This window comes from Arxiozyma heterogenica (genome assembly GCF_036370985.1).
Source record: "Arxiozyma heterogenica strain weizmannii chromosome Unknown scaffold_26, whole genome shotgun sequence".
Classification (NCBI taxonomy): domain Eukaryota; kingdom Fungi; phylum Ascomycota; class Saccharomycetes; order Saccharomycetales; family Saccharomycetaceae; genus Arxiozyma; species Arxiozyma heterogenica.
In genome coordinates, this window is record NW_027042679.1 from 150,451 (window position 1) to 169,888 (window position 19,438).

The 19,438-nt window shown below is 28.5% G+C and overlaps 5 protein-coding genes across 5 annotated transcripts; 3 read left to right on the forward strand and 2 right to left on the reverse strand.

The window, feature by feature from the left end:
• Nucleotides 1-10,129: 10,129 nt before the first annotated feature.
• Nucleotides 10,130-10,519, forward strand: MRP17 (mitochondrial 37S ribosomal protein bS6m MRP17; the record flags this gene model as incomplete). Its single annotated transcript, XM_064859563.1, has 1 exon — nt 10,130-10,519. One exon carries the CDS (start codon nt 10,130-10,132, stop codon nt 10,517-10,519), a length of 390 nt encoding a protein of 129 aa, XP_064713519.1.
• Nucleotides 10,520-10,888: 369 nt separating this feature from the next.
• Nucleotides 10,889-12,163, reverse strand: AUR1 (inositol phosphorylceramide synthase; the record flags this gene model as incomplete). The annotated part of the gene is made up of 1 exon (XM_064859564.1): nt 10,889-12,163. The coding sequence occupies one exon, from the start codon at nt 12,161-12,163 to the stop codon at nt 10,889-10,891; it is 1,275 nt and encodes a 424-aa protein (XP_064713520.1).
• A 1,538-nt stretch (nt 12,164-13,701) lies between these two features.
• Nucleotides 13,702-15,609, forward strand: BYE1 (Bye1p; the record flags this gene model as incomplete). Its single annotated transcript, XM_064859565.1, has 1 exon — nt 13,702-15,609. The coding sequence occupies one exon, from the start codon at nt 13,702-13,704 to the stop codon at nt 15,607-15,609; it is 1,908 nt and encodes a 635-aa protein (XP_064713521.1).
• A 410-nt stretch (nt 15,610-16,019) lies between these two features.
• Nucleotides 16,020-16,933, reverse strand: RPL14A (60S ribosomal protein eL14 RPL14A; the record flags this gene model as incomplete). The annotated part of the gene is made up of 2 exons (XM_064859566.1): nt 16,020-16,307; nt 16,814-16,933. The coding sequence occupies 2 exons, from the start codon at nt 16,931-16,933 to the stop codon at nt 16,020-16,022; spliced, it is 408 nt and encodes a 135-aa protein (XP_064713522.1).
• Nucleotides 16,934-19,009: 2,076 nt separating this feature from the next.
• On the forward strand, nt 19,010-19,433 carry SFT1 (Sft1p; the record flags this gene model as incomplete). The annotated part of the gene is made up of 2 exons (XM_064859567.1): nt 19,010-19,021; nt 19,176-19,433. 2 exons carry the CDS (start codon nt 19,010-19,012, stop codon nt 19,431-19,433), a joined length of 270 nt encoding a protein of 89 aa, XP_064713523.1.
• Nucleotides 19,434-19,438: the final 5 nt, after the last annotated feature.

Here is a 19,438-nt window from a genome sequence, read left to right on the forward strand (position 1 = left end):
AAAGAAATAAAATCTAAGGTATTAAAAAGAATCGCGAAATAAAATAACATTCAATTGAAATAACTAACCTGTATTGTATTTTCTAGCCCTTAACATATATATAAATTCGTTTTTTGATAATAGAGATCAGCATTGAAATATTATCCAGAATAAACAATGTTGAAATAGAATGTTCTATGATAAAATAGATAGAACAATAAGATTTTAGCAGACACTAAACGATAAATTGTTGAGTAATAATTATTGAGAGGTCACCAAAAGTTGTTGAGTTTATTTATTAAATATCTTACTGTTCGTAGAGGAAAATGGCTGAATGTTAACATATATAAAGCCAAGGATTTCATCATACATTATTTTTATCTTATTTACAATCTTTCTATATTATTATTTCTATGTTGTATATAGAGAAAGAAAGTGAAGAACTTTATTATAATTTTGTATACTAAATCTGTTTAATATAATATTGAGAATGTTTACTATATATCCAATGAATAAAGGCGCTCATTCCCAACAAACAAAGTTTCTGTAATTATAGTTTCATATAAAATTTTTATATTGTTTAACATACGTTATTGACTACTCATAAAATATCTGATTTATGCATTTCCATTAAAACAAATAAGTTATTATCCTATACCTTTTAACTTGTAACAACAGTTATGTTAGAAATATGTATATCTTATGATTTTCCTTTATTTATATTATTTACTACACAAAATATATTCATTATATTAAATAATATATTCAAACTAAAGGGTTAACTTCTATGTTATATTCAGACACTATTTTTCTTGAAAAATACGTTTTTATTATACTGAATAGGAGGAAATGAACCACTTTCCTTGTTATACCTTACCTAAAAGACAATTTTTGTGTATTTAATATTCATAAATCTATCCTTAGTAAAGTATAGGAATTAGTGTCTTTTTCTACAATATATTTTTGATCAGGAGTAATATTGGGAACAGTCGATAATTGAGATTGTACATTTTTGTTAACTTGCATATTATTATGTAAGGGTTATCTCAAGTGATATACTAAAATATGGATATTAATTATATATATAAACATTTACAAATTATATAATTGGTTGATTCTAACTATTAAATAGATTAGTCTTGGATATTCGTTTTGTTCGTTAATCTCTTAAATAGATTATGAATATTAATGCTGATAATTACCTCTGACACTATCTTTGAATAATCAAGGGTCTCTTAAGTAAGCTTTTTAATAATTTGCCACTAATGTCCATCCGACGATCATATGTTAGTTTGCATACACTCACAACCTTGGGCCCAGAGTTTCGGTTGGTCCAAGTCCTTCACTCCGACATTAGGCGTTACGTGCAGACTGCGTATTTCAGCATTTCCAGTTAGGGCTCCTTACATATTATTTATCATTATAAAATAACTTATTTGTATGTGTAAGTAATATCAAACATCTTATTTTCTTATGTGACATAATACATAACATAAAATATGAAAATACATATAATCTGCAAAAAACAATGAAAGAATTATTTTTTCTTTTGTCAACAAAACAAGTTTTTAACACTATTTTTGAATTTGAATAGCTTTCAACACAAGGAGATAAAATAAGTATGACTATAAGTCATTAAACTATTTCTAAAATAATATTATGCAATACCTTATAATGGAAACAAATATAGTTAAAAAAATCTTACATAAAATAATTATCACATTAAACAATAACAAATTTATATACTTTTTTACGGAATATTTATATTTATTTAACACATGATCTTTAAATAATAAAATATTTTTTATTTTTTGAAATAAAAATAATATTTATTTTAAATTTCCGATTTTTTTAAAAATTAATTTTATTCGTTTATAATGATACTATTTAATATTGGTAAAAAATAATACTAGACGAAATATTGTTGTAACGCTAATAGGGTTTATAAGTTGTGATTTTTGAAATGCCAACTATCTATTAGAGATAAAAAAAAAAAAAAAGAATTTTTTATTTTTCTAAAATTCTAGAAATGGTAAAATGCTAAAGGAAAAAATATATCTAGGTATAATTTTTTATGTACTTAAATAGTCGTTTATATTATGTTAAATAATAAAATAAGGCATACTGATTCTAAATTAGAAATTTAACAAATTTTGACCATAAAATCACGGAAAGTAAATAGTATATAAACAAAGTAATAATAACTTTATTATGCCATAATACATTCCAGATTTCCTATTTCCCTTAAAAAAATAAAAGTATAAAATAAAGCATAAACAAATAAGTATAAAAATTTTTTCATCAAATAAAAGTTTATTACCTTAGCTTTACACAAAAATATTATATTTTATGCTTGTTTTATATGGTAGGTAATGAAAATAGTTAAAAATCTATAAGCTGTATATATTATTAACATATATGTTGTTCAATACTATAGAATATATCATTAAATTCAAAAAAAAAGAAGAAAAGAAAAGAAAAGAAAAAACTAGATTACTGCAGACATCATTTAAATTATGAGCTTTCTTTCAAATTTAACTAACCTATTACTTGATATTCCCTGGTATTTGACTTTGTCAAAATCTTAAAAAACTTGTTCCATTTATATGTTTTTACAGCTCTGGTATAAATTATATTATGGTAGCCTAATAGCAAAATTCATTTATTCCCATTGTCAGTCTTCACAGTTAGTCATTGGTATACATCTATTTTACTCTGTATTAATTTATCTCTGTTTTGAACAATATTATTCATACTATAGCGATTTTTATAAAAACAGAGATGTTTCTACAATGATCTCTAGACTAGAGTTGATGTACTTTTTGGTTGGTCTTAAATATTATTTTCATCCTCTTTATTACATCCACATCATTAAATCACCTCCCAAATAATACCATCAAGATTACATGTATGGAAATACTGCTAATATTTATAAAGACATAATAGTACTAGCTAGTGCAACAAATCATATACTTTTTTTTGTTGGAAACATGCCTATACCAATATATGGTGTTGATGATGTTATAGTACCATACTGAGATACTACATACCATTATTATTTTTTTATTAAAGTATTATTACTAATTCAATTGAACTCGGCACTGACTTTATTGATGTCATAAATAGTATCTAAAACATTCACAAGAGTATTCAGTAAGTCCACAGAAACTCTCAGAAAAAAAATTGACGGAAGTATGTAAGAGAGAATACACTGTTTTAATTATGTTAAACACTCTTAGAGAGATAAAATCTCCATCAGGTAGAAAAACTAATTCTTAAAGTTGGGTATTCATGATAAAATACAATAACTTTTATGAAACAAAAATTATGGATCAAGAATTCTATAAAAAAGGTACATCAATCACAAAGCTGTATTTTCACCGCCAATTGGATATAAATTTGTTAGATTTTTTTTATTAGTTTTTTCTATAAAATAGAATATGGTAATTTTTAAGTTGATTAGTATTTATATTGTAAACCACTCCCAGGTATGAATAACCTACTGGGAAAGTATGAAAATTAAAAAGTGGTCCTTACGGATTAGAATAATTATCCCTAACATGGGATTATCACATCAAGAAAACTCTGGAGGAAATAGAATTCCAACAGTATTTTGCTTAATTTGGTATTAATAGAAAGAGAGAAAATAGGAATATGTTTTGCATTATCTGGTAGGTAGATGGCTTATTTGGCTCAAGTATTTCTATCCAGGTACAAAAAAAAGATAAGAAAGATTGTATTAAAAATTTGTTTAAAGATTTATAGATGACACCCCACTCGATATAAACTCTTTTCTGTTCAGGTATGGATTATTGGAATGAATTCTCAGCTTGAGTACTTTTATATTGTTTCATAACCTAATAGATACACTAGTATTTTTTTACAAATACTCAAAGACTAGATATCGGAAAGTTTTTATATCTGCTACCAAAAAAATTAAAGAATATGAAAGAAATTTATATGAAAATTACTAAAACAGTCTTGGTTTATCCTTGCACCATCAAGATCAGAGTTTTAACATATAAAAGTTATATTAATAATTACCTTAACATATACACAGATGTATTATAAGCAGGCTATCATAGGTTTAATTAATTTATGGGTATATCGATAAATATGTTCCTGCTTTAAGATCATGAGATGTCAAGAAGATTCCTTGCTTATAATATTATCTACAGAAACAAAGTAGGTGGCAGCTGGTGAAAAACTAAAGAAATCTACCTAGCTAGATGAAATATTGAATGTGTTACAAATTAATCCCACTAAACATCAATTTTTCATTGATAATAAGATAGTAATTGAACTAACAGATCATTGAATTGTTTAATCAAAGACGAAATCCAATGGAGTAAGGTACTATTCTTTCAGAGAACTAATAGAATTAGAATTAATTGAAGTTTAACACATTGGCACTAAAAACCGAATTGTAAACACTTGTAAAAGCTTTTACCAAGAGGGCTGTTTAAATATTTATTTGAACTAATTTTTAGTAACAATTATTTTGATAATCATAAAACATCTGTTAAGGGGACCTTTTGAGGGTTACTTAAATCCAATAATCATCTTAAAGAAAAAATCTAGTTTTCTTTAGAAAACTTTGTGTACAAATAAAAGATTGAATAAAGTTTCTTTGTCATTCTTTGTATATGTTGCCATAAAATTAACTTTATTATTTTGCATATTGTCTAACTTAATAGGACAAGCTGTTCAACATCATTTATTCATGCCAATAAGTTATTTTACAGTGATAGCTAATAATATTTATGTTAATGAGTATTAATAACTTCAATTGTTAGCTGCTACCAAGGTTGACCTTATTCAATTTGTTATGCCAGATTCCTATTGTTATTATTATTTCATAAAATAATATATACAACCTTCTTCGAAAGATGTAGATTAAATGTTAAGATACATCCCATCTTAGTTGATATAAGCTTACTCAAACCATACATTAAGTGCTTTGTGTCTTACCACTTTAACCTTTTAATAGGAATATAGTAATATATGATATTTGTGTGAGTATCCCTAATGAGGGTTTGGGATTTAAAAATCTTACAGAAAAATTGTTTATTTTTATTTTATTTTACTTTTTCCCCATTTGAAAGAGAAGAGATATTTTAGTATGAAAGTAAGCAAAGTAGGTAAGGTTGAGTTATTTATACACCAGTGCACAATTGTGATTTAGTATGGAACATATATGTAAATAGTGAGGTTTAGATGAAGAGAGATATATAATAGAAACGATATTTTATTAGCAAATTGGCAATTGGGGATTTGGAGGGCAACATTTCCCCCCTCCCCCTTTCACCGGATCATTCAGCTACTAGGCAGTTAGGAAGCAGTGATAACTAAGATACCACAGTCCTATGACTTTTGTCCATCCTAGCAACAGACATGTTGTTCCTTTAGATAATATACACATAAACTATATAGAAGGATAGCTATAAAGAATATTACAGCACCCAGAAAGAAAAAACCTGGATATCGGGTACTAAAGGTACAGATGATAATTGCAATTAATCATGATGAAATCAAGATGCACGCCCGGAGTTGAGTGAGTCGAATAGTACCCGCAACAAGCAATCAAAAAATAAATATGACCAACGTTTATAGAACGCAAAGATGGAACAAACTAAATAAAAGAAAGTACAAAAAACATAAAACATTACAGGGAAGTCACAGGAATAGGATATCGAGAACGTCGTAACCCAGTAGAATTTGTTGATAATTTACACAATTTTGATGACAATGCATAAAAGAAGAGCAGAGTTGTGTGAAAACAGCCCCAATACGAAAAAAGATTTACGTTCCTACGACTGTTTGCCTAAGATGATCATTACCCTCACCACCATTGGTAGAATCAGGAGCCTTGAACAGAGCCCTGTAGAGAACAAGTCCACTTCCCAGAAGTATCGAGTCCTTAAACAGTTGAGATGGATCAACATGAGATACTCGGGCCAGCCATCAAAACACTACATCTATTTACAAAAAAAATAAGTTAGAAAAGAACGGTATTAAGATAGAGCATTCCTTTGATTTAGGAGCTCTTGTATATACAATGGGTATCACACAAAGTAAAAAGATCATGAGGCGAGGAGGAAACATACATTAGGTAAACGAACTGGACAAAAGTTGGAGGGTAGGAAAAAAAAAGAGCGCTCTTTATTTTTTTTTTCTTTGTATGTTTCTTAGTTAAGATGAGAAAAAGACACTAAAGCAATCACACGATAGCGAATTAAGGTTCTAGGTTAATATACAATGGACAATGGACAACACATTAGAAAATGGATGTATTGTTAGTGGGATTAGGAAAGAGGAATAAGAGACATAAAAAAGTAGCGAAAAGAAAATTGCTAGATGATAATAATACAGAAAAAGTGAGGTTAATAATGAGATTGAAAAAGTAAAATAGCGTTAATAATGTGGAGTAGCCATAATGGATGGAAGTAGAAAATTTGGATTGAATTACTGAGGTGTGAGAGATACTTTTTTTTAGCGGGCTATATTTTTTTTCTTTTTTTTATTTTCATTTTTGTTATAACTGTTTTTTATTATAACATTTTTTTTTTTATTTTATTTTAGCAGTGCACTATTTAGATAAACTGGGACTAGAGAATTAATAATATGAGAGATATAGAAGAAAAAAATAGAGATGAAAAAAAATCAAAATAAAAAGTAGAGATGGAGGAGGGGATGGTAAATGAAAAGAGAGAGAATTGGAAACGATTTAGGATGTTGTTCATTGACTAACCAACCAATCATTCAGATATACATTATAGCATAAGTATGCCTCTTAGATCATGAAGCATAAAAAAAAAATACTACGAGATATAATTGACTTTTGTTATGCCACCCAGAGGAACAGAACCACCAGTTCCATTAAGATGTGCAAATTATAAGCCCTAGGAGTATCTTCAACTTGTTCAATATTTTATTACGAATAATAAAATAAATTTTGATCAGGTAGGAATAGAACCACCAGTTCCATCTGACAAAGAGAGCCGCGAGTCAAACAAGAATCCAATATTCCTATGTCAATTATTATCTCTGAAAAATTGTCCATTAAAAATCTCAAACACCATTTTCCTATTTCTTGGCTTGTAAATTCAACTACAACTGTAAAATCTGAAATCATGTAAAAAAAAAGCGCCTCTGTAAAACTATCACCTTATGAGTAATAGTGGAATCAAGAACTAAATTCAACTAATAAAAAATATCTTCCTCAAATCCTAAATTTGGGTTAACAATAGTCTTGAACTTGCATAATGGCAATCCACAGATCCTATTGTATTCACTCTCTTGGAATAGTAATGGAATTGAATAAAATTAAACAATAAAAGGGTAAAAAAATCTCCGAAAATTCTCTAGTAATAAAATATATAAAAAGTCTGCACTTGCTAGTATCATTCTCACTTGTTGGTTGCATATATGTCACAGCATATATATATATATATATGACCTATATTGTCAGTATTCATTATATCAGGATAATAAGGGCTTGTATCCACCCATCTACAAAACATTTTTGCCATGACTGCTATTGAGTATTAGTATTAATATTATTATCGTATGTCTGTTAGTATTGTAAAGTAATGTGTCCTAATCCCTTGGGAGATATTCACTCATCTTAACGGATCTTTTTACCACATGTGGTAACACCACTGGATATACAAGAACTACTATGCCATTAGAATACGCTATCCTAACACAGTCCCTCCAACTTAGTTTTTCTGTAAATAGACGGGTCCCTTTGGTTGAATTCCTAGCACTCACATGAACCACCCACTCTCGTTGATTCTTTCATGTAAGAAATGGAATCCTCTATAAGGTCACTGTCAAAGTTTCTAATTCTCCTAGACTGGATTTTTGGGTATGTCTCTTAGCTACAGGTCGTAGCCCACCACTTTTTTTAGTATAAAGGAGAACAATTGTTCTTTTAACATTTCCACTATCAGCTTCACAGATCAAGCTATGTATTATTATCTCCATTATTTCATTATTTTAGAATCAAACTGAGAAATTCTTTTTTTTCAATCTTTTTCTTTGTGATCATTCTGACATGTTATATATTTTCAAAATTAATTTACTTTTTCCCTTCCACTTTTGTTTTCTAATAGATGTTGGACATGTTCACTTATTGGTTGGGTGTGACAGGAGCTATTGGACTGGTTTCTTTGTACCTTTTGGAAGAAAATGTGTATAGAGTAAACACCTATTCCTTTAAATATTATTTTGTGTCTCTTTCTTTTTTTTAAAAATAAAAAAAATTAATGTCAGTGTTTTCCCGTAATATTGAAGAAGTGACACAAAATGGAGTGCTCAACGACAAAATAATGATTTTTGCTTTTATTGCATTTTAAAAAGAAAAGACACAGAATCAGGGAGGGTAAAAAAGAAGAATGGGAAATGTGGTTTGTAACCGTATTACTTTTAAAAAACACATATTGTTTTTTATTATGCCAGAGAAAACAGTAATGATAGCAGCAATTTTGCGACAAAGATAAGAGAAATTTGGGATTGAAGAGTTTGTTTTTGTCTACAGCTATAAGAGTTTACACCATTAAGAAAAGCTTGCTATAAAGTTACTTTATTCTTCTTTTTTTTTTTCTTTTTTCTTTTAAGAATCTTAACAAGCTATTTTGGATAGAACAAAAGTTATTACGTTTGTTATTCCATCCTGTATGATTAGTTGACTTTTAAATGTTTAATTAGTTATATGTAGAGTCTACTGTAATTGTACCCTTGAGTTGTTATGTAGTTCTCAGTAATTTGAACAAATGATTTTTTTAAGGCTTCTAGCCAGTATTTTTAGATTTGTTTTTGAATGTTGATTTTGAATAGGGCAAAATTTTGTGTCTAAAATTAGAAAACAGACATTGCACTTTAAGCTATTAATCAAATAAAACACATGAATGAACCCCTTCCATTTTGGGAATTATGTAAACAAAGGGAACAAAATAAAAAGTGGTTACAATAAAGGAAAAGTTACTATTTCTGTTCATTTTTGTTCACTTTAAAAAGATATTACTCGGCGGCTAATTTTACTAGTTACAAGATGCAAGATAAATCTGCTTCCAGTTTTGATAATCCCTAAATCATATTATTGTTTGTGTTTAGTTTTAGTCTTACTTATACCTATATATATTTATATATATATAGGTATATAACCTATCCTGTACTTTTGTTTTGTTGAAGAAAACAATCAATACTAATATATTGTTTCAATCCCCCCTCAAGGACTTTCTTATCTTGACTAATTAGTAGATTTATTCTATTAAAATAATTTAATATAATGTATCATTCAGCTTTTCTAAAATATTTTTCTATATTTAAAAGTTTTTTTAATCATAAACCATTACAGTTCCATGTTCCTATACTCTATAAAATTTTTACAAACAAGTTGATTTTACTATCAAATATGAGTCTCTCTGTGTATATTATGGATGTCATTTAATTTACCATTTGTTAGCCCTTAAAACATGTTTTAAATTACAAAAATATTCTAGTAATTAGATCAGGTGAAATAATTATTCCTGTATTTTTTGTTACTAAAAAAAGAGAGAAACAATTAATACTAAAAAAGGCAGTATATTTTTGTCCTTTATCTTTCTTCATATCATTGCATACAAACATCAAAAGATAAAATAACAAAAACAGCAATAATATCTATACATAACCCTAATTTTTAACCTGGATGTCTCCTCAAAACATTTTCAAAAAAAAAAAGGAGATAAAAACAGGAATTTTCTAAATCCGAAAAGTTCTTAGAAATGGTTTTCTTTTATGATAAATTTGCGATATAAAAAATGTTTTATATTTTCAATTGAAAAAAGATTTAGTAACAAAAAAAAGAGGGAGACGGAACTAATAGAAAAAAAAAGAGGGAGACGGAACTAATAGAAAAAAAAAGAAGAAGAGAACAAAAAACGATAAGAACGATTAACATACTAATTATTTCGCGATTTTTTGGACTTACACTAACCTATGGTAACGTTATTCTATGTGTTCTAACATCATAAAATTAATTTGCTGTTAGCTTCGAAACCGTACACCTTATTATTTCACCTCGTTTGTTTTTTTAATCAATTACATTTGTAAAATTTGGAAATTGATATAGCACTGCATACATACATGCCAATATAGACATAAAATGTTATATGAATTAATGGGTATTGTTCGTGTTACAAATACATTACAAGGACCTGTAGAAGCTAAGGAATTATTAACTTCTATTGGTAAAACTATTCTTTCTAACAGAGGTTTAATCAGATCAATTATTCCTATTGGTATAGAGCAATTTTCTTCTGTCTTAAAGAAAAACCAAACTAAATACTATCGTGGTTACAGATTCGTTATGTTATTTGATTCATCTGTTGGTGTACAATCTGAAATAAATAGAATACTTAAAAAGGATCCACGTCTAATTCGTTCATCTATAGTGAAAATTAATACAAAGAGAAACCTTGATATAGCTTCCTCATTAGATAGAATCCAAAGTTATAATTCCATATTACAAAAAGTTGGTTCTAATAATATATAAGTAATAAAAGGATTGTCTTCTCTTTATATTCATTTTAATAAATTTTCCTCACTCTAAGGTTTTGCTTATATATTTCTTCTTCTCCCCTTTCTCCCTCAAAACAAAGTTAATAAGGGAGTTAAAAAATGTAACCAACGAATATCGATATTTGTCTACTTCGACTACATATTTCCAAACTAGATCTTTAAATATCTGTTTTTCAATCCAGAAATGAATCATACAAAGGACAAATAACACAAAAACAACAGCAACAACAACAAAGGGAGAAGTACTCCTTTTACATATAATGTATATGTATGTAATATCGTGTAAATATTTAAAGTATAAATACAAATATATATATATATATATATATATATCTATATTAATTTAATCTATTCTCTTATTGCTATTAACTCTTGGTGGCAAAATAATTTCGTCTAGGGAAATATTTGATGTAGCAGATGATCGTGAAGTATATGAATTTCTATCAAAAATGTTTGTTGGTGCCACACTATCTTGATCATCCAAATCAAACTCTAAAACACTGTTATCATTTAAATCGAGGACTCGCGAATTATCCAATGATGCTAATGGAATATTTTCGATATCATCATTATCAAAAAAACTTAACGGATCCTCCCTTACCATATCATACTTTTCTATAGTTGAATAGGACCATCTACAAAGTAGACTTGTGTCGACTAAAGGCAATTGAGTATATTTAGTATATTGGAAAATCACATAAGATAAAACGGAACCTGCCATCAAATCAACAAAATAATGGTGAGTCAAATACATTGTTGACCACCACAACCAACAAACATAGCCAATAAATAATGGTCTTAAGAAGGGGAAGCAATAGGAGAAAAACAGTGCTTCCATAGTGGCACAACCAGAATGTAAAGATGGAAAAGCACCAAAGATGACTGAAGAATTTTCAAACCCATTAGTATAAAGATTAATATGTAACAATTGATCGATTCTTGCCAATCCACCTGGTGAACCATGCATACCATAATGTGCAGACTGTAAACCATAAAGGATCTTATACCATGGTGGTGCAGCAGGAAAAAAATTCTGAATAATGACACCAAAAAGGTTCATATAACCGAATGCAAAGGCGTAACCTTGTAAGATAGTTGGTGGACCAAAGATGAATAGAATTGCAGCAACTACAAATGGAGCACCAAAATGAAAGAGACCATATGGGATCCATGCTAATATATCTAAAAATGAATTTGTTGATGTGGCTAAAATATCTGACAAATTATCACCATATAATATGGTTTCAATTGCAGGTAAGACTTTAACAGTAATGGGTGGTCTTTTATCTGGTGAGAAATAAGAAGATGTAAAATAAAGTGATAACCAAGTGAAGATAGGTAAAGCGTTGAAAAAAAACTGACTTGTCAAAGGAATTAGAAATAAAAGTATTAAAAATGAATATATTGAGCATTTAATAATCCAGGGCAAAGGGTTTGTGATAAAAGTAAAAAGTAAAATTGATGCCATAAAACCATAGTGACATATACTTTTCCATGTCCAACGATAATTTTTGATAGATTGAATGGATTTTTTAATGTTCAAACTTGTTTCTAATTCAGACACATCTGAATTCAAAGGTTTTTGTGAAAGAAACCATCTATAAATTAAGGATGACATTGTCTATGAAATGACTAAGTAAATCAATTAAAGAAAAGCTAAAGAAAATTCAGGCTAATTAATAAGTAACAATCAAAGATAATAAAAAATGACAAAAGGCCAAAGAAGAAAAAAAAAACAGAAAAAAAGAAGAACAAAGTGAAAGGCTAGAATATTAAATGAATTATGGAGGAAATTAGAAATTAAAAATTAAAAATCAAATAAGTAAATTGATAAAAAAGATCAACTCCTATAACAAATGATGTGAGGAAAACAAAAAAAAAACAACTGAATTAAATAAAGTGGTATTAAAAAAATTCTTGTTTATTACAGAGTATATCCAATGAGTATATGTATGAAATAACAGGGGAATAAGTACAGAATAACTAAAAAAAATAAAAGCAACAAAAAGAATGGACAATTTAATTACAACAAGAAATAACTTGTATTAAAAAATAACCAAAAAATTGAGGGTATCGATAAAATAGATTATATATTTTTTAAAATGCCTGATGTATTCTTAAATAATAACGTTTCCTCCTCACTATGCTGTGATGTATTTTAAACACCAATAAGTTGAAATGGACAGATGTAGCCAACAGTAGTTGTGAAAAAAGATAGTAAGCAAAACGTGTATATATTCGAAGTTAGATAAATATTACTAAGGATATTAAGCCTCGATAGAAAAGAAAAAAAACAGAGGTAAAAGAAGGAAGAAACGGTTGGTATCTCTGTCTTAACAGTCAAAATAAAAACAAAACTATAAAGGTATATATAAATAAATAAATGAATGAACATTGAAAAAAAAAAGAAAAGAATGAGAATAAAAAAATGTTTCAAAGGAAAAAGAAAAAAAAAACAAAAAAGAAACAAACTAAAATAAATCCGCGTAAACAGCCCAAAGAGGAAACAGGACAAAAGAAAAAGAAAAAAAGGAAACAATAGACTCCCCAAAGTGTCTCATCTAAAAAATGCGCTGTCAACAAAGAATATTTTGTTTTCTTTTGTTTTCTTTTGTTTTCTTTTGTTTTCTTTTCTTTTTCTTCTCTTCTCCCCCTCCTCCCAAAAACCAAAAAAAGGAAACAAATAAAAAGAAAAAAAGTTAAACCCTACTTTAATAAAAAATTGTGAAAAAATATACATTAAAAAAATCTACTCAAACCTAACAACAGGAGTGACAGAGGTGAGAAGATTTAAAAAAAAGAGTGAACTGCCCTTCGAATTTAAAAGTATTTTTTTACTTTTGTGAAAGAAAAATATAGAAAATTTATAAATGAATAAAAGAATGGATAAATAGATAGAAAAGAAGAACCTTTAATATAACAATCATATGAGCTATGATATTAAACCTACATGGTACAAGAGAAAAAGAATCTGTTGTTTAAAAACATGCATAAATATTAAATAGTAAAAGACTATTACATATTACCACTAGTCTATTCAAAAAATATATTTTATTGAAGTACACTTAATCAATTAACTAAACGAAAAACAACAAAACAAAAACAAAAACAAAATCAAATATTCGTGAATCATACTTTATTAAAAATATAATCATAATGTCTTTGCCTTTAAGAGTATCAAAAAGAAAGAATAAAGGGAAAAATAAATATATAGAAGCTTTATTAAAGGAAGAAAATGAACTATTGACTGTATCAAATAAAAATAACCAGAAGTTTAAAATAGATAGAGGTTATATTGTGTATTGTAATGTTTGTAATACTACTGATGATAACTACGATGAATTGACTGATCCATTTGGTGATATGATTCAATGTGATAGATGTGACACTTGGCAACATATTAATTGTATTTTAAAAAATCAAAGTCAACCAATAGAGAAGTTTTTCTTAGATGATAACCAATATATTTGTAATCAATGTGATCCAACACGATACCCACATCTTCTATCTCTTAAAGTTAATCATACTAATAACAATAATGAAAACAATACAATAACCACTTCTGCTGCTGCTACTACTATTACTGCTACTACTACAACTACTAACACTACCAGTACTAACAATACACTAATTACATCTTACAATGATCTTAAAGATACAAATCAAAATGTTCAAAGTAATACAGCTATACAAGAAGATGAGAATGAAAATAATCTTGATATTTTGGATGAAATTTATGAAAATGATTTTGATACTGAAGAAGAAGAAGAAGAAGAAAAAAAACAGAAACAAAAACAAATGCAAGGGAAAGAAGAGACGAGAAAACACAGAAACAAAAGGACAGCAGGTACAAAGAAAGATTCTATTTCCTTTACCAGTAATAAGAAACAATCAAATATAAAGAATACAAAAACAGCATCATCTATTGATAACTCAACACCAGTAAAGAACGTTTTTAGTAGAATAAGAGAAAATGCTTCTAAAATGTTTATTAACCTATTTAAAGATTATATAATACCGGAGACAATTCAAAATAATGAATATAACTTACCAGAAAATATCACTGTCGAACAAAAGGCACAGGAAATGGGAAAATCATTAGAAAAGTTCCTTTTTGATTTTGTCAATGAAGGAAAACCAATTATGATTAATAAAAAGTTGTATTCTGAAAAAGTTAGAATAATCTATTCAAATGCCAAAGACATTAAAAATTTGAAATTGAAATGCAAGATCATGAACGATGAATTATCCTTAGAAGATTTAGTTAAATTAGATTCCTCACAACTGATTAACCCAGATTTACAATCTTTTAAAAAGAAAATTGATTCAAAAGTCATGGATCAAGTCGTTTTCGAAGTTCTCTCAGATAAACCGATTTATATAAAGACACATAGAGGTGAAGAATTGATGGAAAGGTACAGTTCCGATTCAAGTGCTAAGAACGTTAGTTATGATACAAATGATAACTTAGAAAGTGATTTTATAATAAAGAATCGTACTATTAAAGTGCATAATGATGACAATGATGATTCTCATAACAGTACCGCTTCTCATGAAGAAAATAAAACTGAAGAAGCAGATTCAATTCAAAAAAACATATTTTGTCAAAAAGTAAATATTAAAATACCAGAAATCTTATCTTCACCATCACTAATGAACAATGCTATATACTTATCTTGTAGCAATCCAAATTTGCGTCATCCATACAAGGAATGTCTCTTGAATGGAAACCTAACGGTGGAAGGTAGATTAACGACATCTAAAGCATATACATATTTAAATGAGGTTAAAACCTCTCGAAATATTCTTGCGTATTATTTGAAAGACTATTCAGTCCACAATTATGCTGAACTTGTTGACTGGATGCTACTAAACGATAAAGTTTTAGGTATAAAATGTCCTAAAATTTATGTTAAAAATATATATCTTATTGCAAGTAATAGCGGTGAGTATCCTCCAATCATTAATGAATTGTTTCCTGAACAAAACTTTTCAAGCATGATAAAATATTCTGAACTAAAATTATTTGTATTAGTAGTTATAAAACCTGAATTGATCCCCTAAATACATAAATTCATATCCTTCGGGTTGTTTATCTCCTTCACGTTCATTATTATTATTATTATTATTTTTTGTTTTAACTTTATTTTATATGTAAAGAGAATTATCACAGCGTATTGTTTCATTTATATTATCACATGAAACCTTCAACTGATTCTCCAATCCGAAATCATATCGAATATACCACAATTGAAAGGACACGTCAGTTGAATCAGCGAGAAACATGTAATTTATCAGTATATAACCACATATATATACACATGTGTCCATATATAACCTGTCTACATAATCAACGTACACAAACATCCCCTATGAACGTTTCATAAAGACGATAACGTGAATAATGAATTGATTATAATTTTATACATATATTTTAAAAAATTTTATATATAGAATATACCGTTTCAACTAATTTAAGCCTTAGCTAAAGCCTTCTTGACAGCGTATCTCTTTTGCTTTCTTAAGACCATGACTTGGAATCTTTCGAAATCAGTTAAAGCAGCTCTTCTTTCACGTTGAGCAATCTTCTTAGCCCAAGAAGATTGGTTCCACTTTTCAACAATACCGGCTGCAGCGAACTTCCTAGCAACAGTGGCAGTTCTAGCACCTCTTGGTAAAGCGAAGGTTAATGGAGTTAAGACAACTTGACCTAAGTGGATGGATTGTCTTTGGACACCAGTTTCTGGACCATCGATTAAGACCTGTTATAAAATAAAATAAAATAAATAAGAACAAAAAAAGTAAAACAGAGTTATTTTCTCTCTCCCTTTCTTTTTTTTTTTCAAATATGATATTACATTGTTAGTAAAAAAGAACAAGAACAATTCTAAACTAATAAACTAACACTAGTGAGGATTAAAGTTTTCTTTTTTGGCAAATTGAAAGTACTGGTGCTGTCATATTCAAGATCCTATAAATTGCACTAACAAATAAATCTCAGAGTATCTCCTGGAACACACAAACAAATACGATCAAAAAATTAATATTATATCTACATGTTTCTCAAAAAGTCTGAAACATCTTTCAGTTATATTTTCTAATATTGACATTAATATTATTATCTTTATCTTTACTGTCATTATCCTTTTCTTTATGTATAAACATTATATCAAATATAAGTTCAATCTTTAGTTTATCCCGCACCTCTTTTATCCCAACCTTAGTTAATTTAACATTAAAGATAGGGTTCTTCCATCTTGTAACATACCTTCTTTTGATCAATGATTTCAACAATGGTAGCTAATTTACCAGTGTTCTTGACAAGAACAACACGACCAACTTCGACTAATCTCCAGTTAGAGGTCTTAACAATAGAATCAGTGGACATTTTTGGATTGCTTATCTTATTGGAAGGGGTTTCGGTATATAGAGAGTAAGCACTACATCCTGAAATACCTATGCAAAAATAGTATATAACAATCAAGATATTGAGAACAATATCCAAATGTATCAATAGTTCACCAATAGTGACCCTAGATAGTACAATGAATAAGTTAATAGGTGATTGTAGAGGGGTCAAAGCCAAACTCTCTGCCGTCCCTTCCATGGAAGAACAAGTCTGAGTCTAATGGTCCCATCGTACCAAGTTTGTTAGGATTACACACTAAGAAGCCTGACCATAGGGAACAACGTTGGGAGTTGTGCGAAGTGTTAGAATCAAGCGACTCTGGCAAAGTGATGCTGCCGTGTCAAAGAATTCAACTTGAAACATTTGTTGGATAAACAAGGTAAGAATACACTGAATGTGTAATGGTGGGAAGTGAAGTGGGGAGAATGGGGAGAGGGAGAATGAGACATACAGAGAAAGACATATACAGGGAAACAGAGAGACAGAGCATATGAGTTTGTTGTGTACGGCCTTTGGGAATGAAAGGAGTCTACCCCAGTCTTGTTAAGAAATTGCTCTAATCACCCAGGCGACTTCCTTCTTGCCAAAATAGAGTGACTCTATTACATGATCCAATTGTGTTTATGCCAGGGAATTAATTAGAGTTTGCTTTACTGAACAAGGAAGAAAATCGTCAGAATATTCCAATTTTAGCAAATGCTAGTTTTCCGATGCATGCTTTTTTTCTTGTAAATTTCCCTAAAAAAGCATTTACTGTCAAAAAATAAGAAAATGTCTGGATGTTTTAAAACAGTCACAAGCTCTTATTTTTTCATATAACTTATATTCCACGTATATTTATATATACATATATATATTTTTTTCCATTTCCCATTTTTGTATTTTTTTTTTGAACTAGAAAAAAACTATATTGCGAAAACCGCAGTTGTATAAATAGTTGCTGTTTTACAGTACTGTCTTCTCCTCTTTTAGCCTGTCACTGCGGAAGCATTAGTTTTCATTCCCAGTATAAGCAAACCCTGAAGAATGATGTTTGTTTTAGTTGCTTATCTGGCCTTACTAATGCCCTTTTCCTTCACGAAGGAAGGAATTGCCACGATAATTTTAACTGGATAGAGATAGGCCCTTGTATTATGCTGTGCTACGTCAAATCAATGGATGATTAAAACATCGTACAACTGCATATTTGAGTGATTATAAAGATTTATAACCACTGTATAATAACATAACTTGTTTATCTAGTTATATTATTGTAATGTGTTTTATTATGTTTTCTTTTTCCTGGGTGAATGATGATATAATTTGCGATTGAGTATTAGGACCTGGTAACACGCCTAGTTACCGTTAAGGGATCTTAATGAAATGCGAACAACTTTTTACGACTGACTAACCCAAATTGCTTATAAATATCTACACACACACAAACCTATATGCATATATATGTATATATTCGGTATCTTATTACATGCTTTCTATAATACAACATTAGCAGGTCTTAAAAAATGATAGTAAGTAATGGATTAAAGGACTGTTTTACAATTATGTGTTTTAGTAAACTAGACCAGCTTGTAATATAGTACTCTATTCGACTTCTTAATTCTTGTTACCGTTTGTACTCCACTGTCTTGTCATATTCTGTTCATACTCAGTCTTTAAGGGTATAAAGGTTACAAAATGCACAAGATAACATATAACTTCGCTTCTTCAAACTAAACTACACTTATGTTTCTCAAGAAAAAAAATCAAAGAGCACAGATGAGGAAGAATATAATAAAACATACACATATAGTAAGGAACAAAAAGTATTGTACAGTAATGCAACACATATACATATATAAATATTGACTAGATAAAGCGTATAAATACATATTTAGGGAAAACTATCTTAATATACATTTTTAAACGCATTGATACGCAAAGATTAGAGGTGTTTTTTTGTATTTGTTATTATACACACACACATATATATATATACAGATATCTATTATCCCACGTCCAAAAACACAATATACACTTTAAACTATAGCAACAATGTCAAACAGTAGATATTTCCAAATGGAATCAAATGTATGTTTATTTAGAGTTTTGAAAGAAGATACATCATCTCTCTTTTAATATCATTTAAAGCTTTATTACTAACTATTTTTGAAGGGTCGATCGCTTTTATTTACTTATTTTACTCTATTCTATTATATTTTATTTTATTCAACAATTAAATTAGAATGATGAAAGATTAAATAATCTGGCAAATAAACTGGCAACTTTCAGAGGTATTAATGAAGACATAAATCAACAGGCAATTAATGATGATTCACTTTTGAATCAGTTAAATGATTCCTTTACAATAATGGCAAGTAATATCAAGGACTCTGCATCAAGGCTAGCAAGGACCATGAATATGGGGAACAGTGTTTGGAAAATGGTAGGGTTAGCATTACTAATTTTTTTCATAATATATACCTTATTTAAATTATTTTAATTGTA